Source organism: Giraffa tippelskirchi, chromosome 14, assembly GCF_054371585.1.
Source record: "Giraffa tippelskirchi isolate mGirTip1 chromosome 14, T2T-mGirTip1v1.2.pri, whole genome shotgun sequence".
NCBI classification, from domain to species: domain Eukaryota; kingdom Metazoa; phylum Chordata; class Mammalia; order Artiodactyla; family Giraffidae; genus Giraffa; species Giraffa tippelskirchi.
The window spans coordinates 44,945,549-44,972,742 of NC_137288.1; the positions used below are offsets into that span (position 1 = coordinate 44,945,549).

The window sequence follows — 27,194 nt, forward strand, 5'->3', positions numbered from 1 at the left end:
TGGACTCATCCTGATTTCTGATTTTCTGTTTACAATTTATCTGGAATGTGATAGGCTTCATTGATTTTCCTTGTGTCCTTTGTATTTACTGTTATTTTTTAGTCTATAAAATTGTATTTTAAAGCTGAATAAAAATTTGGCACTGATATTTTCAGGTTGGGTTACTTTGGGTTACCTTGGACATTCTTAGAACATGCTTGGTTCTTGGGGAAACCATAAACAATGAAGGTATTAAATTGAGCGTGTGTGCCTCTTGACCATTTCCTGTTACCTTAAATAATGGGGAGGGGTTATTTGGACACTATCCATAGTCTTCCACATCTTGCTCCTTTGTACTGTTTGTTCTCAAGCTAGTTTTCAAAGGTCATGTTAAAAAAATGTTTATCAGGAGAACACAAGAATCGTTGGCTTGCTATTGTTAACTTTATGACCTCTTCTTTCAGCCTTTTAATAGGAGTAACTCAAAAAAAGTAGCATAGAGGTAATGATCCTCTTAATCTGAAGGGTTTTTTTTAAGCCACTTTATTGAGATATGATTGACATACAAGTTGTACATCTTACATAACTTGATGAGTGAAGTTTCAAAGCTAAGTTAACCCAATCATAGCCATTGGCTTCCATGCTGTTTGGTTGAAAGCGGATAGTGTTCAATCCAAAATGTGTTAGAAATAATTTTAAGTCCCCATTTGGACAGAGCTTTAAAGATCTGGGCCATCAGAGATTTGTAAACAAGCTTTCCACTAGGACTGTTGATTTAATTGGGAAGTTAATCAGGCAGAGATTTTGTCTGCCTTAAATGCTTGTACATAGACGAGAGCATTTATCTTGTGGGAAATAAAAGGAAGAGTGAAAGACTAATTTTGTCAGAAATCTCACTATGGATTTTGTTAAAATTTCTGCTATAGTATTTAAAAATACACCTGTATAAAAATCCATCAAGATTTCTCTCTGTCTGTGTGGCTTTGTTTCGTCATTGGCGTTGAGGTGAGAGATGACAGAATGAGGATATAGTCCACACATCTAGCATGATAGATATGTGACTTTGGCTTGACAGGTTTTTGTTTGCTTGTTTGAGTTTTGTTTTGGTTTTATTTTGGTAAAATATACATAATGTATGGGCTTCCCTGGTAGCTCAGACGGTAAAGCGTCTGCCTGCAATGTGGGAGACCTGGGTTTGATCCCCGGGTCAGGAAGATTCCCTGGAGAAGGAAATGGCAACCCACTCCAGTACTCTTGCCTGGAAAATTCCATGGATGGAGGAGCCTGGTAGGCTATAGTCCATGGGATCACAAAGAGTCAGACATGACTGAGCAACTTCACATACATAATGTATAAGCATGTACAGTACTCTATTACTATCATGGTCACTATATAACGCATTAAGCACAGTCTTTCCAATACTTGATACTTTCCACTAAGACATTAATGTGTTGCCCAGTAACACTGAATGGTAGATAATGTCTGGTCTATTTGATATTTGTATGTTCAGGCAAAATTGAAAAACTTGATGATTTAAGATTGAATTATCACCTTAGTTTGCACTAAGATCTGTCACTTGAAAATTAGTCTTAGAGGCAGGCTTCGCCACCTTAATCAATAAACCTCCACAGTGGCTGTGACCTCTTTGCTACTTAGGTAAAATGTTTGAATTTAAATATATTTGAATCTATGGGTCTCCAAATGAAATGATGCTTTGCTGGAGGCAGATTGGTATGACTCATACTATGAAGGCATAGAAGTTGAGGTTGGCTCTCTATTGCCAGTGGGCTTCCCAGGTGGCTCAGTAGTAAAGAATCTGCCTGCCAGTGCAGGAGACGCGATTCGATCTTTGGATTGGGAAGATTCCCTGGAGAAGGAAATGGCAGCCCACTCCAGTATTCTTGCCTAGAGAATCCCATGGACCGAGGAGGCCGGCGGGCTACAGTCCATGGGGTTGCAAAAGAGTTGGACATGATTTAATGACTAAACAACAACCTTATTGCCAACAAAGCAAGTCTAAGCATGTAGTACTATATACTTAGTACTAGAAAGGAAAATCCCATGGACAGTGGAGCCTGGTAGGCTGCAGTCTATGGGATCGCTAAGAGTCGGACATGACTGAGGGACTTCACTTTCACTCTTCACTTTCACGTATTGGAGAAGGAAATGGCAACCCACTCCAGTGTTCTTGCCTGGAGAATCCCAGGAACGGGGGAGCCTGGTGGGTGGCCGACTATGGGGTTGCACAGAGTCGGACACAACTGAAGCGACTTAGCAGCAGCAGCAGAAGTAACTGAGCTTTTGAGCTTTTATATTTATTGACATATAGTTGTTTTACAGTGTTGTTAGTTTCAGCTGTACAACAAAGTGAATCGGCTGTACATATACGTGTACCCCTCTTACTTGGAATTTCTTCCCATGTAGGTCACCACAGAGCATTGAGTAGAGTTCCCTGTGCTATATAGCAGGTTCTTATTAGCAGCTGAGCTTTTTGTTCTCATTCAACAAGTTTTGATCTTGAGGACACTGTGAATCATGTCATTGATCTCATTTCCTTCTTGGCCTCTGAAGCTAGAATGCTTAGAGATGACCTGGCAATTTGCTTCTAGCAGGTGTAAGAACCTCATGGCAGGCACTGGGGTATACTGCCCCGTTCCTGCTTCATTTTATACCCTCCTTGTCCCACTGCCTGCCCCTGATTTTTGTTCATCCTGAGCGGTCAGCTTCATGGCTGAGTCATAGCTTCATTTCCACCCAGCCGCCGCATCACCACTCCTTTCTCATGTCGTCCACTCCCACCTCCCTGAATGTTCTGTTCTCCCTGCCATGGACCATCCGTTCCCTTTGCTCAGAACAGTTCCTCTATTGTACCTCTCCCCCACCCCCACTCTTACTCCTTGTCAGCTTACTCAACTCACCCATCAGTCACAATCTCCTCTAGACACCCGGTCCCTCACTGGGTGAAGTTGGCTGATACTGCCTATGTGACCCACTGCCCCCATGCAGACTTCTGTTCCGGCACCAGGAAAAAAATTTGCTGAACTCACGTGTTCACAAAACAGTCTGCCTCTGCTCAACTGTGGACAGGAACCAGATCTTACTGTTCCTTGAATCCTACCATGCCTTGCGCAAGATAAAGAAGGAGAAGAATGAATTAAGCAGTGTCAGATGTGGTAGATGCGTCATCATAAGAATTTACGAATGATCACTGGACTGACTTTGCAATATGGAGGTAGTTGGTGACCTTTGGTAGAGCCCTTCAGGGGAAGGGTGGGCATAGCCTGATTCTATCAGAGGGAGGAGGGTTGGGAGCGTGGAAGAGAAAAGTAAGGGTTGGGAGGACGAACAGGGAGAGAGAGAGCCTAGGAGAGGGGGCAGAAAGAGGAAGTCAAGCGGAGCGATCAGTCTATACTGCCATCTGACAGTGTGTCTCTAGGGGTAAGCATAGTGCTCCCAAGCTTGGGTGAGGGTGGCTAGTCTCCAGCTGGTGTTCAGTAAGGTGAAATCTTATTTTGAGTGAAGTCTTTACTTCACAGCAGCTCCTTCTGCCTTACCTCTTGTTTAGTGTTTACTGTGTATCTGCTTTTTGTTAAGAATTTTCTTTTGAGGTAGATTTGTTCCCGTCTTATGATTTGTATCCCTTCAATAGCAAACACAGTATCCTGTGCAGAGTGATGTTCAATAAATGCTTGAAGTTTTTGCTTCAGTGCTTTTTGGTTTTCCTGACACCTAAATTATAAAGTAACAATGCATCTTGAATAATACTAACCAATAAAGGCAAAATTATTTTATTTGGCACTTGAAATTCCTTTTTCACATGAAACAAGTATGAGTATGTAGAAGTGAACAAACCACCCCGTTCTACCCCCCAAGACCACTGTCACCTCTTTGGTCCAGGTTGTGCTCATCCTGCTTCCTCTGAAAACTCCTCTCTGAGCACAATACTTGTTGTTTTGAGATTTACCTGCCATACCATTGTAGGCAGCTAAGGTGAGGGGTCCTGGTGCCCAAAGAAAATGAACCGAACTGGGCATGGCTTTCTTGACATAAGAGAAGCCATTCTGGGCATAAGCTGTTTTGTGATCTAAAGTGAAAGTTCCTCAGTCATGCCCGACTCTTTGCGACCCCATGGGCTATACAGTCCATGGGATTCTCCAGGCCAGGATACTGGTGTGGGTCCCTTCTCCAGGGGATCTTCCCAACCCAGGGATTGAACCCAGGTCTCCCGCATTGCAGGCATTGCAGGCGGATTCTTTACCAGCTGAGCCCCAGGGGAAGAGCTAATGCTTGCCCTTGAGCAGGTCTCAGTAATTAATGATCAAAGGGAACAAAACAGGACTGTTATCAGGCAAGAGAAGTTACAGTAACAAAGTTAATAAATCAGTTGTAAATACTCCCAGTTCTGTTTCCAAAGTAAACATTAGCCTGAAGCACTTTGAGCTCTTTTATAGAATTCCAACACCCCTCCCTCTGCCATGAGCCCTCAACCACAAGATCAACTGGAACCTAAAGAAAGATGCTCTTGGCCTTTTGTGACCCTCATAACTTCAGTCAGCTGAAGCTTGGGCTCTTGTCAACCTTAGCCCCAGTTCTGTGCAGAAATTCTCTGCTCAAGACCCCTTCATGCATAGGCATATACTGCCCAGGCCGCTTCATGCAGATGCATGCACACTTAGCTTAAAATTTTCCTAGTTTTGCTGTTGGGGAGACATTGCCTTGAGAAAGATCCCTGGTGTTTTTCTTATTTGCTGCAGTTAAAAAATCCTTCCTTCTCCCGCTCTTTGGCTTGATTGTCTCTTTCTGCTTGACACCCACTGAGGGATGAACCCAATTTTCGGGAGATACCACCTCTCCTGTATCCTTTGGCTGCCCTAGCAGATGGACTGTTTCCCTCTTGGCTTTACTGTGCCCGGGACAAAATTCTGTCACTTCATTGTTCTCGTTTGGACAGATAACCTGTTTACCTGAACCAGACTGATTTTTCTTTAAAGCAAAATAAAATAAAAAATTTTTTTTTGCTTGTGTTTTAGAGTTGTAAAATGGTAGCTTGATTTTTTTTTTTTTTTTGGTCTTAGCATTATGTTTAAAGTATTTTTCTATTTTATTATAATTTTAGCAGCTGCTTATTTCATCAAAGGACTGACTGTCTCCTGTCACTGGCTATGCAGGTTTTCAGTATTTTGCAATAAAATGTTACTACCTGCCAAAATTGATAATGAAAAATAAATATCACTTAAACTTAACATTAAAATATTTGTCATTGCTATAAGATATATGTCAGGACAAAGCTATATTTACAGAAAATAAAGATAACTTCTTTAGTACTGAGTTTTTTGGGCAGATACCTTGCACCATTCAGAGGGTCCAGAGTTCAAGGTGTGCTGTGCAACCTGCAGCTGTCCAGCAGTTGTTACTAATCAATTCTAATGTGAGATAAAGAAGGACCTGTGATTTGGGCTGAATTGCAGAATGCAGTAGTGGGAAAAGAAAGTACTATTTCCTGAGCACCGTAATACATACTAGGCAGATGGGTGAAACTTTTATCTAAATAGGGAGTTTGCTTGCATGTATGTAGGAGGACTTCCCTAGAGCAGAGGACAGTTGTGTGTACAGTCATCTGCTGAAGGATAGTTGCACGTTATCTGGAATTTACTTATTAATATAAACATAGGTATCTTTTAAAATCTCTTGGAGATTGAGTGGCTGCTACTTTGAACGTTATGCAGAACATTATATATATATATGTTATATATATGCAGAACGTTAGAGTCAGAAAACCCAACTAACAAACCAGGAGACCGTCAGCACACTCTTTAACCCCATGTTCCTCCTTCCTCATGCCCAGAGCACCCTGGAGATGCTGAAAGGAAAGGAAGGATGTGCATGTGCCTGAAAACTATTCTGTATTATATGAAAAGAAGTTGTCCTGCTATTCCCAGTCAGGCAGATGGCTCCACGCTCAATACATAGGCAGTTGGGAATGTGGCATTTTCATTCCTGAAAACGCCTGCCTCATAGTTAGATTCTCTATGGCTACTTCAGGCTGTTGCTCTTGAGAATTTAAGTAATATAAAAACCAGAAGTGTTTTTTAAGTATTGAAAAATTACCTTTGCACCTCTAGTATCATATGAAATGTATGCTTTCCCCAAGTACAGCCAATTGTAACTTGTTCTTTATATATAAATTTTTAAAACATGCTTTTTCAAAGTTATGTTTAAACTGCTTTCAAAAGGGAAGGAAAAAACAAATTTTTTTTTGGGAGACACCACTGAATACAATTTCCTAAACAATTAGGTAATCTTTGCAAAGTCTCTTTTAATGTATGAAGTCTGTTTAACTGTAAGTTTATATAACCCTGTATCTGTTTTCTAAATCCCCTTTCGCCTTACTGGGTGCAGGTTCTCTGAAATCCCTGAGGAGGAGGTAACGGCTGGATTGTTGAAGGACAAAGTAGGCTGCTTAAGTTTCAAAGCCTGGTGCATGAAGGGAGGGAATCCATTGTTAACGGCAGCCTCGCACCAAAGCCCAGTTCATTGACTGTGAATCTGCTCTGCCACAGATTCCGAGTCCGAAGGGTCCCTGAGCAGACTGGAAGCAGTGACCGCGCACTCCTTTGACGAGGAAGCAGAACCCCCGAGCAGTAGACAGCACAGAATGTCCGAAGGCAAGGACTGTGGTGGTGGAGACACGCTCTCCAATGGCATCAAAAAACACAGGTAGGAGGGCCTTTCCCAGCCATCACTGCCACCTCTGTTCTCAAGCGCATTTGGGTTTGTAAACCAAAGCGTGTGGCTGTCTCCTCAGGTTTTTTTGCTTTTTTCTCTCTGCTGAACGTTTATATTGCTCTAGCACCTCAAGGAAAGGATTCGGCTTAAATACTTTGTCCATTTACAGAGAGAACATCATCAGCTGTCATTGCAGGAACTAAGCACAAAACGTGGTTTTGGCTACCATGATTTTAGGGGACCGTAAATCCTTCAACTGGCTGTTTAGAAAGGCTCTTCAAAGCTCCCTATTGAAAGTGATGCTGGCTTCCTTTTTTGAGCATGCATCTTTTATGACTCTGCCTCTCCATGCTATTTTAGTTTCTTGTCATTTGATCTTCGTGTTGGTTTTATTAAGAATGGATGGTCATATTGCCTGCTTATTGAAACAATTTAGTTACGTTTAAACAAAGACTTTTATTAAGACCTGGAGTTTGTTGAACATAGCCCTTTAATACTGTCTAATAACATTAGTATTGTTTTTTAATTCCCTTGATGATTTAGTCCTAGAGATTGTCCCAGTTTAATGAGGTGTCACACAAGTCTCTGGTTTCACACAAGTTTATAGGTGAGTGCCTTGTGTATGTGCTGGTATTCATAGGATACAATATTTTATCAAATTGTCAGTGAATATTTTCTGTTGTCATTGTAAAAGGCACTTTTGGGATAAGTAGTTACTAATTTCTACAAGATAGTTTTTTACTGTTGTTGTTTAATATTTATAGATTTGTATAGCTTTAACTTCATTTCTGTATGAGGATTCTGGCTACCATTGGTCTCAACTGTTGTTGTCCTGAAAAATGGTACACAGCACTTCTGATGTATATGTATGTGCCCCATGTTAACAAGGAATGTTTTTTCTTTGTACTTATTTGAAAAAAATCAGTGAGTTTTACAAAACAAACCAGACTTTTCTTCTGTGCAGTTAGAGGGTGTCCTCTAAACGTGCTCGTTGATGGTTCTCTTTTGACGGAGGTTATCCTGGCAGATGATGTCGCGAGCCGTGTGGGCCCGTCCTGACTCGGCTGCTGTTGCCGTCCTCTCCTTTGTGGTCTGGGACTCAACTCTGTGCCATAAAGTACCTCAGTGGAAACCCAGCAGGTCTCAGTTTCCTGGTCTCTAAAGAGAAGACAGGCTTTAACTGTTCAACGTACATCATGACGGTCTAGTTGACAACACAGGAGAAATCTTTGGAATGTTCAAAGAAGTACACAAGTAGTCGATAGAATCCTTAAGATATTGGAAGGAACGCTTTGCTTATTAGATGCTGTGAGAGCCTGTGGCTGAAGGGGGAATTTCTTGGCTTTTCAAAAGCCCAGGAGCCTGTTTGTGTGTGTGCCATAATGCATCATAACAGAAGTTGTTTTGCATCTGACAGAAATTTATTACATTAATACTATATTCACACAGTCTGTGTTCTCTCTTACGAGTCCAACCCAGAATGGCACAGATGTCGAAGTCTCTCCCCTTAAACACCCCACCATCACCCCCCGTCTCCTGCTGTACTTGAAATCACCTTATCTATTTCATGTTCTTGGCCAATAGAAGTACTTAGGCTTTACTTTCTGTAGTATGGATTATGGAAACAACAGGTTCCCCCCAAATATATGAAGCCACTGCAGACTCTATTCCTATTCCTCTCTGGCGTGTCAGCATAGAGTCCCTAGGAGAGTGCCCGCCACACAGGCAGCACTCAGCGTAAATGACCCCCCTTAACTCTGTTTACTCTCATTCTCCTCAAAAACGACCTGCTTAACTCGGGAGAACCTCTGCCCTCCTGTTTCCTTTTCCACCCCGTTATCACAGGATGACATCATGGAGTGCAGTTGGAAAACTCTCTGACCCAGAGAGTCATAAGCTGTAAGGCCTATGTTGTAGTCATTGAATGTAAAACAAGGTATGCCAGACTCATTGAGTTTATTTCTATGATAATTAAAATAGAGATATTATGGATCTTTAATCCATCCTATGTGACGATTACCGTGAAAATAATTCATCTGTTAACTAGGTAAATTAAGTTATCTCTTAAATAAAAATTTGGAATAAATGAACTGAGTTCCCCTCTCGCTCTGAAAGTCTTGTGATTGCTAACTGAAATCTTGAAAACATGTTTTTTCTACCATATTGAAGTTTAGGAAACTTCTACAAAGTCTTTTGATATAATCAGACTTGGGGAAAAAAAAGTATTTTATGTTTTTTAATTCACTCTGAATTACTGATAGGCTGTGTACTCTGCTGGCCGTGGATCTTTTCTGTGGTTCTGTGCATGTCTTTGGGCTTTTAGCTTAATTGTAGAGAAATATCAACAGAAAGAATCAGAGATTGATTTAAGACCTAGAACCAACAATACTGCGGAGATGGAAAACATATAAAACAAATGCTTTGTTTTGATGGCACTTTTTTCTTTTTTCCAGAAAATACATTGAGTTGCCTTGTGGAAGGTTAGCTTTCAGCATACTGGTCAGGTTTATGTTGATAGGGCTTCTTGTTATCTTGGTGGTCTGTGTTCTGTGTGATCAGTTCTCTAGTCTTGGGCCCAATTTAGTACACTTATTCTGAGCTCTCCTCTTTTAACTTTTTAGGAATTTGACCTAAGTTGGTATAGTTGGTAAAGATACTGATATTTATCTAATCTGGATATATATAATGTAAAAGATACTAATGTAGAACAGGTTGGTCAGAATCTGAAATGTTGGATTCATGCTATTATGCTATAAATGGTATTCCCAGTATTAGTAGATTAAAAGATAAAAGCCTATGATCATCCTAATAAAGAAAAAACATTCAATGACATTAGTGATTCATGATTAGTAAACATTAACAAATTATAAATGGAAGAGAACTCCTTTAATCTGGTTAAAAGTTGGAACAAATAAATGCTTGATAATGGATTATAAAAAACAGTTCTTCTAATTTCAGGAATAAGACAAGGATGCCTGCCATCATCTTTTCTGTTCAACATTGTTTGGAGGCTATAGCTAAAGACATAACACAGCCCCCAGATTTAGAAATAAACAGAACCATAGATGTCTACAGACAAATCATTATAGTTACCGTGAGAGTTTGGCACTGTTGCTTTGCTACAAAGTCAGCTAACTATTAATACATTTCTGTGCACCATCAACAGAAACTGCAGTTAAAACTGGGGGCGGGGTCGATTTTAGAGTATTTATTAAAAAGTCACTTACTTTGAAATAAATACCGAAACATATAAAACTTATCAAGAAGGGAAAGTCATTGTCATAAGTTTGACTTACCAAATTGATCTATAGACTCAAACATGCTTTTAATTAAAGTTGCACTTTACCTTGGAAGTTGAAAAATGGATTCTGAGCTGTATCTTTAAGCTCAGAGGGCTTTGAGGAGCCAACATACTGCTCAAGAACCTGGTTTGAGGGAGGGAAGGCATTTGCCTGACTAAATGCCAAGTTGATTACAAATCTTTAGTGCAGAATTGTCCTGCAGGCAAGACTGGTCTGAAGAATGGAAGTAAAAGGTCCAAAGACCCAGACATATAAGGAAACCTGGTATATGTAACAGAGGCAACATAGGAGATCGGGGAGGGAAAAAATGGACTGTTAGGTCAGTGCTGCTGGGAGAATCATTTAATACAGAAAAAAAAAGGAAATGGCCCTCTATTTCACAAATATAAATTAAATTCTAGATGAACCAAATACTAATCTGTAAGGCCAGAACTTAATAAAATTTTCATAAGAAAATGTAAAAATACCTTTGCAATTTTAAAATACAGAAGGGTTTCTTACAACAGAAATGTGATAGGGACTAAGTTTTATCTGACTCTAATTAACATACTTGTTCTTGATGTGTTTACCTGAATAAAAGCCTTGCATTCTTTCATAAATGTGGCCAAGAATTTTAAATGTTTAGTTTGCTGTAATGGTAGATTCAGACTCCAGACAATCCCTCAGTTTACCCTTGGTTTATCCTTCGTGACTGCTTTAGAATTATTAGGTGACCGAATAACAGCTGTTTTCTGTGTGTGAAGAATATCCTGACATGTTGAAGTCAAACAAAAAGGTTGAGAATATAAGCTAAGACAGTCTGCCAAGAATTAGGATTATACTGAGAAAATGTTATTAGTTGTGAATAAAAATTATTCAGCTTCTGATACATTTTATCAGTAGTACAAACCCACCTGGACTTCCCTGGTGACTCAGCAGTAAAGAATCCACCTGACAAAGCAGGAGATGTGAGTTGAGTCCCTGGATTGGGAAGATCCCCTGGAGAAGGAAATGGCTATCCCACTTCAGTATTCTTGCCTGAAAAATTCCACGGACAGAGGAGTCTGGTGGGCTACAGCCCAGGGGGTTGCAAAGAGCGAGGCATTACTGAGCACGCATGGAGTTGCTAGCAAGTCAGCCCACTCAGAAGCCCTCTGGTACCCTGGGCAGAAAAACAGCCTTGTCTGTCGAGAAATATTTGGGGTAGCTCTTTGTTGTCATGTAGTGACCAGGGGTCTAGAGACACCTAAGGACCTAGGGATAAGAGCCTTGCCCAGAATTAGCCAGACTGAGGTAGTGCCTGGGGCTTCCCAGGTGGCGCTAGTGGTAAAGAACTCGCCTGCCAATGCAGGAGACACAAGAGACTCAGGTTCAATCCCTGGGTCAGGAAGATCCCCTGGAGGAGGGCTTGGTGACCCAGTCCAGTATTCTTGCCTGGGAAACTCCATGGACAGAGGAGCCTGGTGTGCTACAGTCCATAGGGTCACAAAGAGTCAGACACGACTGAAGCGACTGGGCATGCAGGTTCCAGAGACACCGTGTTCTATGCTCTCACGTTACTCCCTGACTTAGGGTTCTTGTTTGCTCTGGAAAGCAGAGGACTGTAATTAAAAAAAAGTATCACTAGAAGCTCACGCAGCTCTCCTGTGGGGCCTCGCTCATTAACAAACCAGACCCCAGCCTGTGTCATTAGCCCGAGCGAGAAGAGTGCTCGGGACCAGGAAGCAGGTAACATCTCAAGGAGCACCAGTTGAGAGAGAAGGTGCTGGATCCTCTAAAGAGAGAGGCCAGGCCAGGGGCCTGCTGGGCTGCAGCCTGGGGAGACCGCCCACAGTCCTGTCTCTGAAAGCACGGGTCTCTGTCATCAGACGACATGGAAACTGGACGCCTGGAGCAGATTGGCAAGTTGGATGACAGTGGCTAACGCTGAGCAGTAAGAGCCAGCAGGCCACTCCGATTCCACGTGACACCTGTCTCTCCAGCAAAAACACGTTTGGAGATTCCTTGACCAGGAGAAGGGATTGCCAGCTTGGCAGATGGGGGTTAGTCAACCAGCAGAGAGAGTTCAGAAGGTAACCTGAACCAATAAGCAAAACTTTATCTGGGATAAGAAGCTGGCAGGCTGCGGGCACTTGGGGTTATGTTGGGAAGGAGGAAAAAAGGCTGCATGAGTCAAGATCTGTAATAATTATCTTCACAAACCAAAGTGGACTTGCTGAACTTACTGCCAGGAATGACTCTAGAAAAACAGAGACATCTTTTTTTTTTTTTTTAAGGCTTCCTGAGGGTTTCTTTTTCTTTTCTTTAATATTTATGTATTTGGTCGCATCAGGTCTTATTTGTGGCACTTAGGATCTGTCGTTGCAGTACACCAGCCCTCTAGTTGTGGCACTCGGGCTTAGTTGAGCCAGGGCATGGGGGAATCCTAGCTCCCCGACCAGGTATTGAACCTGTGACCCTGTATGACAAGGCGGATTCTTGACCACTGAGGAAGTCCTGGAGGCTTCTTTCTAGAGAACTCACCTCTTCCCAACCAATTTTAAAAAGCCAGTTAAAAGGAGTTGCTCTTTTGAAAGAAAGAGCCGAGGCTTAGATGCCCACAGGGCCATCTTCTGATCTTGCCCCTGACCCCTAAAACGCCTCTTGGGGGCTTGGAGATCTATAAAACACAGTTGGAAAAACAGACTCTTTCCAGTAACACTTGGTCATGCTTAGGAATTCTAAACGAAATACTTAATAACTAAAGTCATAATTTTGGGGCCTCCCGGGTGCTAGTGATAGAGAACCCGCCTGCCTTTGCAGGAGACACGAGTTCAGTCCTTGGGTCGGGAACATCCCCTGGAGAAGGAAATGGCAGGATTCTTGTCTGGAGAATCCCACAGACAGAGGAGCCTGGTGGGCTGCAGTCCGTGGCGTCGCAAAGGGTCGGACACGACTGAACAACTTAGCACACAGCACGAGCAGATTTCAGTTCTTTTGGTCTCATTTGCCCGGAGAATCCCAGGGACGGAGGAGCCTGGTGGGCTGCCGTCTATGGGGTCACACAGAGTCGGACACGACTGAAGTGACTTAGCAGCAGCTTTGTTATCAGCTGGGTTTTTCTTCAGCAGCTCTCTAAAAATGCGTGTGTGTGTGTGTGTGTGGAGATGTTTGTCTTTAAAAATATTTAATTGGTGGTTCATGTGGTTCAAAGTTCAGAAATGTAATAGGGTATATTTTGGAAATTTTAACTCCCACTTTTTAAACTAGCCATTCCTCTTCCTTTTCCCAGTTGCAATCATTAATACATACAATTTTGTTTTTTCACACTAATGATAGAAAATGCAGGCATACAGTTCTTGCCCTTGCTTTTTAAAAATATATATGTACCAGATTATTTGTTTGACAAATATATTTCGAGCTGCTCTTAGTGCCACCTTCTATTCAAAGTGTTGAGGTTACAGCAATGAACAAGCCAAGACCCTGTTCTGCTGAAGTGCCCATTTTTGAATTGTGGAAGATTGAGATCTTTCTGTGATCTATCTGTACTTTTTTCCCTGTGAATTGCTAATACATCTTGCCTAGTTTTTTCTAGGAGTGTTCAACTTACTAATTTTTAGCTGCTCTATAATACCATTACTAGCTTTTTGTATGTGATACGAGTTGAAAATATTTTTTTCCGGGTTTGTCAAAAGGGAAGATAATTCTTAGAAAAATCTCTAATTCCTCCCACATAGCAGATAATTACCATGTAATTCTTATCACCATATGCCCTTTGAAAAAAATGTGACCTAGAAAAGTGTAGCTAATAAGAGCTACTTGGGTTTGATCTCATATGGCAACCCACTCCAGTGTTCTTGCCCGGAGAATCCCAGGGACGGCGGAGCCTGGTAGGCTGCCATCTATGGGGTCGCACAGAATTGGACACGACTGAAGCGACTTAGCAGCAGTAGCAGCTACCACATTCCTGACTGTAAGCAAGTTGTAATCACTTTGAAATCCAACTTCTTCTGTAAAAGGGATGTAATAACAGGACCTACTTTGTTGGGTTGTGGTGATAATTAAATGAGATAATCTGTGCAAAGGAGTCATAGTGATTTTAACTCATTAAATCTCAGGTGCTGTTATTAGTAGAAAACTGGTAAGCCTTAAGCAAAAGTAAATAAATGGAACTGTTTTTTTTTTCCTTTTAGCTCATAAGAAAAGGACTTTGGATGGGTTTTAGAAGTTTACTTTGGCCATTGAAATTTGGGAAACAGGTTGTTGTTGTTCAGCTGCTAAGTCACTTTCAACTCCTTTCGACCCCCTGGAGTGCAGCACACCAGGCTTCCCAGTCCTTCACTATCTCCTGGATTTCGCTCAAACTCATGTCCATTGAGTTGGTGATGCCATCCAACCATCTCACCCTCTGTCACCCCCTTCTCCTCCCGCCCTCCATCTTATCCAGCATCAGGGTCTTTTCCAGTGAGTCAGCTCTTTGCATCAGATGGCCAGAGTATTGGAACTTCAGCATCAGTCCTTCCAGTGAATATTCAGGGAAACAGGTAGCTAAAATAAAAGTGTTCATTTTGAAATACAGTTATTTTCTTTTGAATGCGAAATAAGGAAAACTATCTCTTATGGTTGCTTTTCATTATATTTTATAACGACATTTTAAAATAATGGTTACATCTAAACATAGTTTTTCTTCATTAAGATTACAAGGGTGTGGCTGGTTGTAAGCTTATGTTGTCAGAAGTATAAACAAGAGGTGACTAGAGGCTTGAAGCGCTGTTATTCATTCCTTAGTCCCTTGATATTACCTTCCCCATGCAGAGGTCTCATTACATTCTCTTTTCGATCCTTAGGCTTCTTGAATCTCTTAGGTAAATATCCATTTTCTATTTCAAGTTTGCTTTATATGCACTTATAATCCTCAGAATGTCAGAAGAAAGAAGAAATTAAATATTTAATAAAATGTATTTCCTTGCTTGGCATCTTACTCTATTTGAAGATGCACCCTCCTTCTCTTCCATGTACATAAACATAAGGTTCTGAGTGCCTGGGAAATAGTCAGTGTAGCTTAGTCTTTTAATGGTCTGCCTTATTCTGTTTACTCTGCCCATTTCTTAATTATGGTAATTCATAGACTGGGCATCTTGGCTTTTGATGACCTGTGGGATTTGGTCTTTACAAATACATCAAAGTGTCTCCCATTGGAGCTGCGCCAACCTGAATTTCGCCTGAAGGAGAAAACAGCCTCAGGGGACATAGAGTTCTTCTGTATTGCTTGCTGTGCTTGTTAACACAGAAAGATCTTCCTATTTTAGATAGCACCATATGTAATAATAAGGAGTTGTTATTGTTGTTGAATCGCTAAGTCGAGTCCAACTCTTTGTGGCACCAGGCTACTCTGTCCATGGGATTTCCCAGGCAAGAATACTGGAGTGGGTTGCTATTTCTTTCTCCAGGGGATCTTCCCAACCCAAGAATCAAACCCCAGCCTCCTGCATTGCACGTGGATTCTTGACCATCTGAGCTCCCAGGGAGGTCAGTAAGGATTTGCAAGATGTAAATTAGGAAAGTTACTGTTTTCAAAACAAAAAGATCCTTTAACCATTTCTTTGGCTTGTACCTTTAAAATCTTCAGAAAATGTGGTTCATGCACAATTCTTTACACAACACATTCAGGGCTTGTGGAACATGACGGATCCTATTCATGGGGTACAGCCTGTTGTTGAGTCATGTTGATGCAGCACCATGCGCAGCCAGGATTTGAAGTCTAAGCGTGAGCTGCCATTCTGCCGTAGTGAGTATTCTCAGAGCCAATTCCTTGCTCTTCTGGAAATGACTCACATTAATTACACATCCTGGTTCTCAAGCAGGAAGCATTGCCTCTGCATCTGACGAATGTGGAAAGCGTAGATGACTGTCATCAGGACTGCACGCTGTGACGATATATGGGGGATGTAATATGACTTGTGCTAGAGCAAGGTACAGCCAGTGGTAACAGATGGAGCCTGGTGTCCTACTAGCTCTGGAGTGAAACAGTGTGCTTCTGGGCTGTGAGAAAGCCCAGTTTCAGCAAGACTGGCTGGGTGAACCAAGTAGATTGTTTATAACCACAGATCCTTCACAATATCATCTTACTGGCTGGGTGAACCAAGTAGATTGTTTATAAACACAGATCCTTCACAATATTATCTTGCTTTTCTGCTTTGATGTTTTGAGTCTTTGAGTCCCTTAAGTAGATTGTGAAAAATTCTAGTAGGTGAAAGTGTACCAGGATAATAAAACAACCGAGAACTGTCAATATAGTGCACTTTGCTTCTGCATCTGGTTCTGGCTGTATGACATAGCATAGCTTTGTGGCTTTGGTTAGCATTTAGCCCGTCCATGCTTCATCTCCGACTTCAGCAGCACCTCACAAAAGCACAGTCCAGAAGCAAGAGGTTAGAACCTAGGTCTGACTGTTTGCTAGAGCCACTGTCTTCTGACTGTAGTGCGTCAACTTCAGACCCAGAGCGCTTCTGCATCTTCAGATGCATAATGTTAATGGCCCCAAAGTACATTTGGATTATAAATTGATGTATAGAAGATACTTTCACAAACTCCATAGCTTTTGATTCTCAGAATAGCTCTGAGTCATAGGTAGGGCAATTATTATTATATTCTCAATTCTACAGATGAACAGATTGAAGCACAGAAAGTTTAATTGACTTGCCCAAGATCACTTAGCAAATAAGTGATAGGACTTGCAGGCAAGCCAGATATTCTGACTTCAGAGCCTCCATTCTTTTCTTAAAATTTAGAGTCTTCATAGGTGTTTAGAATAACAAAGATTTATATGCCTAGGCAAATTCCTGGATTGATATTCTGAAATGTAAAACAGTCTGTCCCAGCTTTTAATTAAGGCAGTTCTGTTTGTTTCTTTTATGTAATAATTTGCAGAGAATTAACATCATAGTCCCAAAGAGTTTAATAATCACCCATCTGCTGTTGGCTCAGAGCTAGGCACTATTACAAATTACAGTGGACAGGGAACGTGTTTTCTGGGCCTTTGTACATTTCCACTTGTATTAACATGAGTATACAAAAGAACACATGAACTCATTGAAAATTCTGCCAATTTCAAACAGAAAAATTTCTCTTCCTATAATCTCTATTGTCTACCAACTTCCTACCAAAGTGGAATATTCCAAAGGATATAGGAATGATAAAAGGTGTAGTGTTCCATGGAAATTGTTCCTCTTCAGTAACTGTGCTTTCTCTTATTATGAGTGAAGACCAAGATTTTTGGCTTTTTTCCCAGGATTATGATTGACATTATCTTATTGGAAAGAACAAGAAAATCTCAGAGGGTGAGGTAGACTTCTTCCTCCTGACTGTTGTGTTTTAGGACACTGTGTAATCTTTATTAGCTTAAGAAGAAACCTTCTTAGGAAAGAGAGGAATACTATTCTTTGCAGTACAGGTATCTTACTGGGCTCCAAGAAATCAGAAAGGAAACTGGCATGTATGTCAAATAACATCCATGGAGGTGTTATATGTTGCAGAGCAGGAAGGAACCAGAAATTCAGCTCTCCTTAGAAATTCTATCCCTCTGATGAGTAAGCAGTCAAAAAGATCTCAGGTCATTCTAAAAGGAAGTTAAATCAGCCTATTGAACTGGCTAAAGCAGATCACAAACTGTTATATTCATTCTAGAAAAACGCATGTGGTTTAAAGGGCCAGCTGCTCTCTAAACTGAAGGGCTGGTTCTTGGGTATGTGTTCATCAGTCCATGTTGGCTTGGCAATGTGATGATTCTCTAGGCTTTCCTCTTGATCCAGTAATGGTATTGGAAAGTTCAGAGCCACAGAGAGAGGCAGAGCAGCGTTTGTAGAGGGACACCTAACCATCCAGCGCATATCTGCCCCGCTCTGTGTCTTCTCTGTGTGTTGACCACAGTTTGCATAGTCCCCAGACTCTTGTTTTGGGGATCTGAAGTCCTTGACTGCAGTGTCCAAGTGACACACAGCCTGTTAGACACAGCTTTGCTCCAGAGTTGTGTTCAGGTATCAGCTGTTGCCGTCAGGCACTCAGGGCTACTCTGGGGTCTTGCCATACCTCACACTGCTGCCAGACTCCTAGTCCAGCTGGAGCACACCCGGGTTCTAAGACGGGACTTTTCCTAGTGTAGTGTCCAAGAAACTCCTGTTATAGTCAGGAAAGGCTGCTTTCCCGTTTCCTGCCAGCAAAATTACTGGCAGCAAAACAGCTTTAGATCCTTTCTGGAATGTGAGAAGGTGTTAGTGGAAGATTTCGTGCTCACCGCCTCTGCTGCTTAGCTGTCCACACTGCAAGAGGGCTTAGGTCAGCCTTTCAGATGAGACAGGGACGAAGAAGCTGGCTCTGACTTGTACTGCGCGCAGCCTGCATTTTGTCCGTGTTCTCCATCATTAAGACCATTTCCTTTAGGTCTTAGATGACCTTATCATAACCTGCTCTCTATACTTTCATTAGCTTACATCTGTTCCAGCCCCCTCATTGCATGAAGTCTTAGTTAATTCTTTGAGATAAGGTGAGCAGAGAATACATATTCTGTCCCTAAGTTAAGTAAGGTCCCTAAGTTAAGTAAGGTCTGCCTTAACTTAATGTGTCTTGCCTTCTTGCCAACTGTGCCAAACACCATTCAGTAGGCCTGACGTGAGGACATCCTGTTGCCCAAGGGGCCAACTTCTCTCTAAACTGAAGGACTGCCTCCTGGGTATGTGTTCATCAGTCCGTGTTGGCTTGGCAGTGTGACGTTTCGGTAGGCTTTCCTCTTAATCCGGTAAAGGTAATAAACTAATAAGAATGGGAAGTCAATTTACTACGTTACTGAAGTTGGACAAAAAATTCTAAATTTTAGAAAGCCAATATGGAAAGCAGTTTGAAATTTCAAATATGCATTTTAACTTATTAAAATCAAAATAAGTAATAGCTCTTATAAAACAAGGCCATCAGTTCAGCCGCTCAGTAGTGTCTGACTCTTTGTGACCCCATGAATCGCAGCATGCCAGGCCTCCTTGTCCATCACCAACTCCTGGAGTCCACCCAAACTCATGTCCATCGAGTCGGTGATGCCATCCAGCCATCTCATCCTCTGTTGTCCCCTTCTCCTCCCGCCTCCAATCCTACCTAGCATCAGGCCATATAATCACCTTAATCTCCTTGTTATATAGAGCCAGATTTATTAAGTGACAATTATAGGCTTTTTATTATTTAAGAGATCAAAATGAAAAAGAATCTTTAAAATACACTGCAAAACCAGATAGCAATATCAGATAATTACATAAAGTTACCACAGTAAGATTAAAATAGGAAACCGAGTTGTTGGATTTTTTTAAATATGCGTAGTCCCTGAAAAGGCACTGGACTAGTTTTAGGGATCTCATCTTAGACTTGTACGGACTTTCTTCTAAGACTAAAGGCTGATTTTAGTTAAAGATGTCTAGGAGCAGATTAAATACCCAGCTGTCCACCTAACCCCATGACCTGCATGTCTGACTCAGCCCTAAGTTAGGTGCTGATTCTGGGTATGCAGAGAGAACTTGCAGTTCCTCTATTTGTCCAAATTCAAGTCTGGAAGTTGGTAGAAGGTACATTACATTATCAGTCATGCAAGAAAAAGTTGTAAGCGATAGGGTCTCTTTTTAAGACTCATCCAAGCTTGCTTCTGTTGAAATGGAGATAGATTTTAGGAATTTCATTGTATTATATAGGTATATTTTAGTTATTTTGTGTTGATACTAATATATTACACTTATGAAATGTTTCATATAAATAAAATGCCTTTGAAGATCTTATATCTCCACATATATTATGACTTTATTTACTCTTCAATGACTGAAGAATGATAGCATTTTTAAGACTATGGACATAAATCAACTTTGGAGGGCAAACATTGTTTTCCTTGGTTTAATGAAAGCATCATTTTCATGATGAAAAAACCAGATTGCATCAATTTAAGCTGAAATTCTTTGAGTTGCAAGGCCAGAGAAACTTGTTTTATACCCAGATTTAAATGTTGAAGTATTGAAACAGAATCCAGAAATGAAATAACATTTTGAAATTGAAGTATCTCAACTGTAAACATTCTTGAGTATTTTGTGATCCAGCCTCCTCTTAGTCACAAAATCAATTATGGTAGTTGAAATTCAATCCATATTTATTGAATCAATTTTTTTTAATTGATTTGTTCCAAAGTTTCCTAAAGATATCTTGTGGAAAGCGGAGGGCCCCTTTGCTGTCTGTCTATGCCAGTGCTTCTATGAAATAGTCTCTTGACCATTGTTGGGGGGAGGGGGTCCCCTAGGATCCTTTTAGAGAGAACTACAAGGTTAAAACAAGTTTCTTAATATTACTAAGATATTAGCCTTTTTTAAATTATTATCCACTAATAAGTGTACAGTGGCGTTTTCTAGATAACTACGTGATGATGCGACATCACTGATTCAGTGCAGGAGCAGTTATGAGCATCGAGCTATCTTCTGTAAAACCAGACATTAAAGGGACTGCAAAAATGTTTAATAATGTCACTCTTCTTACTAAGGTATTTTTGTTTTGGACAATACAATTACTTTTTTACATAAAAATGTCATTTAAGTTAGCATATTTATTTTACTATTATTAATAAGTAAAATTTGTTGTGTGTGTTTTTTTTTTCTTCTGATATAGTAAGTAGTGATAGATGTAACCCACTATAAAAGAAAACTCTCTGGGGCCACAAATAATTTTTAGGAATTAAATAGATCTTAAGACCAAAAAATTTGGGAAACCAACAAGTTACAGTATAGTTTCTTTTTGCTTCTTTGTTGAAGTGAAGGTAGCATACTTTGAAATTCAAGCTCTTAAATATACACTTTGAGTTTTGGCAAATTCATATACTCATGTAACAAACCCTCTCTCCCCCCATCAAGATGTAGACTGTTTCCATCACTCCAGAAAGTTCCCTGTAACTGCTTTTCAGTCACTTCCCCCCACCCCACCCCACTCTGTTCTCATTTCTGTCACGATAGATTAGTCTTGTCTATTATTGAACTGCATTGTGGATGGAATGTGCATGTGCTTTTTTTTTTTTTTTTTTTTTTTAACTTTTTGCCACGTATTGGAGTATAGCCATTAACAATGTGATAGTTTCAGGTGAACAGGGATGGAACTCAGCCATACATATACATGTATCCATTCTTCCTCAAGCCCTGGTCCCATCCAGGCTGCTGCATAACAGTGAGCAGAGTTCAGGTGCTGTACAGTAGGTCCTTGTTGGTTATCCATTTGAAATACAGCAATGTGATGCATGTCATCTTTTTTTTCGCGTGGCTTTAATCGCTCAGAGTTTCTGAGAGTCATCCGTGTCATGTGTAACAGTGTTCAGTTTTTTAATGCTGAGTGATAATGCGATCGTTTGAAAATGCAGCAGTTTGTTCCTCTGTATACTTGTTAATGGACATTTGGGCTTTTCTCACTTGGGAGTTTTATTGAATAAAGCTGCTTTAAGCATTCTTATACACGTCTTCTTTATGGACAGTTTTTCACTTTGTTATGTAAGAGTAGCATTTGGAAGTCCTAGAGAGGGTGTGTATTAAACTATAGAAAGTTACTGTAATGTTTGCCAAAGTCAGTATACCATTTCTCTGTATGTGAGAATTTCAGTTACTCTGCAACCTCACCAACATTTGATGCTTTATGGGTATAACACAGAATCGTGTCCTGGTTTTAATTTACATTTCATAAATGATTTTGAGCACTTACACATGCATTTATGAGTCAGTTTTAAAGTTTTCTTTGGGAAGTGCCTGAGGCTTATGCCCATTTTAAATTGGGTTGTATGTCTTTGTATTATTGATTTATAGGAACTCTTTCTATATTTTGGATATAATTCTTTTTTTTTAATTTTTAAAATTAATATTTAGTGGAATATAGTTGCTTTACAGTGTTGTGTTTCTGCTGTATAGCAAAGTGAATCAGCTATATGTTTACATATATCCCCTCTCTTTTTGATTTCCTTCCCATTTGGGTATAGTAGGTTGTGCTGTATAGTAGATTCTCATTATCAATTTTATAAATATGTGGAACACTTCATGACTTTGCGTGTCATTCTTGAGCTGAGTCCACACTAATCTTCTCTGTATCATTCCAATTTTAGTATATATGCTGTTGAAGTGAGCACAGGATGTAATCCTTTATCAAATATATGTTCAGTTCAGTTGCTCAGTCGTGTCTGACTCTTTGTGACCCCATGGACTGCAGCACGCCAGGCTTCCCTGTCCATCACCAACTCCCAGAGTTTACCCAAACTCATGTCCATCAAGTTGGTGACGCCATCCAACCATCTCATCCTCCATCATCCCCTTCTCCTCCTGCCTTCAATCTTTCCCAACATCAGGGTCTTTTCTAATGAGTCACTTCTTTGCATCAAGTGGCCAAAGTATTGGAGTTTCAGCTTCAGCATCAGTCCTTCCAATGAATGTTCAGGACTGATTTCCTTTAGGATTGACGTATGTAGCATGTATATTTTCTCTGAGTTGATAGCTTACCTTTGCATTGCCTTAATAATAAGTAGACATCTTAATACCTTCTTTGAACAGAAGTTTTTAGTTTTGTGAAATCCATTTTACAACTTTTCTCTTTTATGTTAGGGCTTTTTTGTGTCCACTCTAAGAAATCTTTGCCTCTGCCTCCCCCAAATATTAACCATTGTCCTTGGTTCTCTCTAGTATCATTAATGATGTGTGTTCTTCAAGTTAACTTCATCAGTATCTTTTAATGAGAATGACATAACAGTTTGAGAGTAAATAAATAGCCCTTTTTGATTGCTATTGAAAAATTATAGGACAAATGGGTTGTGGGACTCAACCTAGAGCCCTATTTAATAGAAAAGCAATTGGCATAAAATCTCAACAACATTTACTGAGTACCTGCCATGTTCCAACCACAGGTTCAGCAGAGTTTAGAATCTCATGTAATAAGAATTTGAGTAAATGCTCAACAGAAGCCTTGTATGTTCTTCAGTAATGAGTGGAGGGTTAATAAGAGTGTTATATTCTCTATGGTTCTTTGTCCTGACCAGGAGGAAGAAAGGATAGAGAGGAATGATCCATTTCCAAAAATGGAACTTGATACTTTTTAATTAACTTTTAAGTAAGAGTATCTTTTTGCATTAGTGTTGAGATTACTGGGCTTTTCTGCCCATTATTTTCTTTCAATCTTTATAGAAGATTTGCGAATTGTACCCCAGATGAACTGTGTAAGATTTTACATAATTTGTGAAAATGAGGCTTTTAATTACTATGATAATTTACTCATGTAGCATCATTTTGAAATCTAGTCTTCAATTTTTTGAATATAATTTTATATTGTAGTTTATTCCTAATGGCTTCCTTGTTTGGAAGACTTTCATTTTGAGTGTTTAGCAAACATCAGTAGTACAATCAAAATTACAAATGGTTAGTTTCAAATACAAGCTGTGTTCGTTAGGGTCCCAATTTAAATTGGGACTTATGGAAGGGAAGATTTGGGGGAAAAGAGAAGAATTCTGATATTTGAAAAGGAGAGATGATAAGCACCTAATAATTGTAAGAAGATATACACACATTAAGTATAAAACACATAATACATGTGTAAGTGTACACATACAAGTTTTCAGTGTTACAGTTATACATGTATTAAAGTCTGCTTCTCTGAAATTATTTTCTTAGATTTTTAGTTCTTAGGATTCTTTTGATCTTGAATCAAAGATTAGAATTAGATTGTTTGATGCTTTTCTAAATATTCCTAATGAATATTCTGCTAAAAATGGTGATTCCTTCAGAAGATTTAAGAAATGGAACATGTATGTTAAGGAATTTGGTTTTGAAAATGTTTTCTTAAGAGATGACTTAAAAGCAGAAAATTTGATTATCTGTGTTCTTCATGCCTCACTTACCACTTATCCATATCTTTCATTTTTTCGCTGGTTTTCTTTCTGTTGCCCATTTTAACTTAAGAGATGTTAGGTAAAACATTCAGCACCTGTTAACATGCAAAATACTCTGCAATGAGGGGCATGCAGAAGAGAATAAGACATAGTCCCTGACCTCAGGGGGAACCGCAGTGTCTAGTAAGTGACAGATGTGTACAGAAATAACAGGATATGAATGAAGATAGGGGAAATTAAGAACTGTGGAATTTAAGCATACCGTGGAACACCAACCAGCCTCATTTCTTGAAATTAGCACAATGGAGTGCGTTTAAAATCGCATTGCTTAGAGATGGCCAGCAAACACATGAGCATCTCTCATTATTAGAAAAATGCAAATCAAAACTGCAGTGAGTTGTCACCTCACTACCCGTCAGAATAGCCATCATCAGAAAATCTACAAACAGTAAATGAGGGAAGAGGGTGTGAAGGAAAGGGAACTCTCTAGCACTGTTGGTGGGAATGTAAATAGCTAACAGCCACTTTGGAGAATGGTATGGTGATTCCTTAAAACACTAGGCATAAAACTACCATCTGACCCAGCAATCCCACTACTGGGCATATACCCTAAGAAAACCATAATTGAAAATTGACATACGTACCCCAATGTTTTTTGCAGCACTATTTACAATAACTGGGACGTGGAAGCAACCTAGATGTCCATTAACAGATGAAATGGATGAGGAAGTTGTGGTATATGTGGGATATTACTCAGTCATAAAAAGGAACAAATTTGAGTCAGTTCTAGTGAGGTCAATGAACCTGGAGCCTGTTACAGAAATAGAAAAACAAATATTATATATTAACGCATACATACGGAATCTAGAAAAACGGTACTGATGAACCTATTTGCAGGGCAGGAATACAGGTGCAGACATAGAGAACCGACTTTAGACACAGTGAGGGAAAGGAATGAGAGGATGTGACGAATTGAGAGAGGACCATTGAAACGTATATATTACCATATGTAAAATAACTAGCTGCTGGGAAGTTACTGTGTAACACAGGGAGCTCAACCCTGAACCAGTCTTTTAGATTCAACATATAGGCGACATCATCTGTATAGGTCTTTCTCTGTCTGACTTCACTCAGGAGGACAATCTCTAGGTCCATCTCGGATGTCCCTTGTCTTACTGCAGATGTAGCTGCCACCTGAAGTAGATCAGCCAGCCAGGTCACCCTGCTGGAGATTAGTCCCGGGTTAAGGGAGCGGCTACCCACTCCACTATTCTGACCTGGAGAATTCCAGGGACTGTATAGTCCGTGAGGTCGCAAAAGGTCGACTGAGTGACTTTCACTTTCACTTTCATGCGGGGAGGCAGGGGCGTGGGCTGCAGCCCTGGATCTCTTCCCATAGGTCTTTCCTGCCCTCGTCTGAGGGCCTACACCACATGTGCTGGCGTTCCCGTGGGGCACATCCGTGCCCATTCCCAAGACCCGGAGGAGCTCAGTGGCCTGGTGAAGACAGAAGCATCTCTCAAAGGTGTGGGGGCCAGTGGTCTGAACTTGCACAGCGTGTTCAGAGCGAGGAGAACCCCAGCACAGCCTTTGTGAGTCACGCTTCACGTTAGCTCGGTTCAGCTGGGGGTCTGTGTACACCCTGTGATGCAGGGCATGGTGTCGGGGCAGCAGCTGAGCCCCAGGCAGCACGGAGATGAAGCAACTGTGACGGGACCTTCCCTTAAAGACCAGTCATTGTGCCCTTGTGTCCACAGTCAGAGTGGCATCTGTATGGTTGAAAATAGAACCGGGCCGCATCGCTCTCAGTTCCTGGTACAGGGTGTTTTCTCTCTGTTTGAAGGGAAAAAGGAAGCATAGAATTCAGGATAATGACTCTCAGATAAACTCGAAGGCAAGAGAATGATTGATCTGTGTGCGCAGCCTGGAAACTCTGAGGCCCGCTCTCCATGGTTCTGATTTCTGCCTGGAGTAATGCTGCCTCATCCAAGATCAGTAGGGAATTCTTATTATTCTTATTATTCTTCCTTACCCCCACGTGGAAGGAGTGAACATTTAAAATATAGAAACATACCCTTTTAAGTACAAATCATTTTTTTAAAACTTTGATCTACCTAATTTTAAAAAAATCCATTTCCTCTGCTTCTTTAGATAATACTGCAGATTTCACATCCTCTTAATGATTGGGCTGTGGACTGTTTTGCTTCTTATTGACTTTAGACTCATGTAAGTGAGTAATTTTGTGCTCTTCTCAACAATCTGAGAGCAATCCTAGCCTTTTGTGTTCAGAAATAATCATGGAAATCCATTATGTCCAATAGTAAACACAGGTGATTTTTGAGCATTTGAAATGTGTCTAGTGTGACCGAGAAACTGAGTCTTTAGTCTTATTTAATTTTAATAAGGATAGGTTTTATTATGTTAATTTCATAATATAGTTTGTAAAAGTGAAGCAGTACAAAGTATTTTGCCATTAAATATAATGTTACTGCTTTGGTAAGACTACATTTCACTTTGTTAAAAATGTGGTAGCTAAATTGAGATTTGCTCTAAGTGTAAAATCAACACTGGATTTTGAAGACGTGGTGTGGGGAGAAATATAAAATATCTCACTAATATTTTACATTGATTACATTTGAAATGCTAATATTTTGGACCCTATTGGGTTAAATCAAATCTATTATTAAAATTTATCTTGTTGCTTTTTTTTAAAAAAAGCCCTACAAAGTTTAAAATTATCTGTGAAACTCTCATGTTTCTTTGATACAGTATACAGTATGTGTTAGTTGCTCAGTCGTGTCCAGCTTCTTTGCGACCCCATGGACCGTAGCCTGCAAGTTGCTCTGTCCATGGAATTCTCCAGGCAAGAATAATGGAGTGGGTAGCCATTCTCTTCTCTAGGGAATCTTCCTGACCGAGGGATTGAACCCAGGTCTCCTGCATTGTGGACGAATTCTTTACCATCTGAGCCACTGGGGAAGTCCCATTCTTATGATAAGTCTCTCAACTTTGGCACTACTGACATTCAATTCAGGTCAGTTCAGTCGCTCAGTCGTGTCCGACTCTGTGACCCCATGGACCGCAGCATGCCAGGCCTCCCTGTCCATCACCAACTCCTGGAGTTTACCCAAGCTCATGTCCACTGAGTCGGTGATGCCATCCAACCATCTCATCCTCTGTCATCCCCTTCTCCTCCTGCCCTCAATCTTTCCCAGCCTCAGGGTCTTTTCCATTGAGTCAGTTCTTTGCACCAGGTGGCCAGAGTATTGGAGTTTCAGCCTCAACATCAGTCCTTCCAATGAACACCCAGG

At 40.5% G+C, this 27,194-nt stretch overlaps 1 protein-coding gene and 1 non-coding gene across 20 annotated transcripts in view; one reads left to right on the forward strand and one right to left on the reverse strand.

Moving 5' to 3' along the window:
- Nucleotides 1-27,194, forward strand: part of OSBPL1A (oxysterol binding protein like 1A) — a 212,352-nt gene that overhangs the window by 143,523 nt on the left and 41,635 nt on the right. For all 19 annotated transcript variants that reach the window (XM_081563211.1, XM_081563218.1, XM_081563210.1 and 16 more), the window contains one exon: nt 6,540-6,696. In XM_081563211.1, coding sequence (XP_081419337.1) covers nt 6,540-6,696 — 157 coding nt within the window. The remainder of the gene's footprint in view (nt 1-6,539; nt 6,697-27,194) is intronic.
- On the reverse strand, nt 22,031-22,137 carry LOC145535006 (U6 spliceosomal RNA). Its single transcript, XR_014075173.1, has one exon. It is a non-coding gene; the product is annotated as a U6 spliceosomal RNA (small nuclear RNA).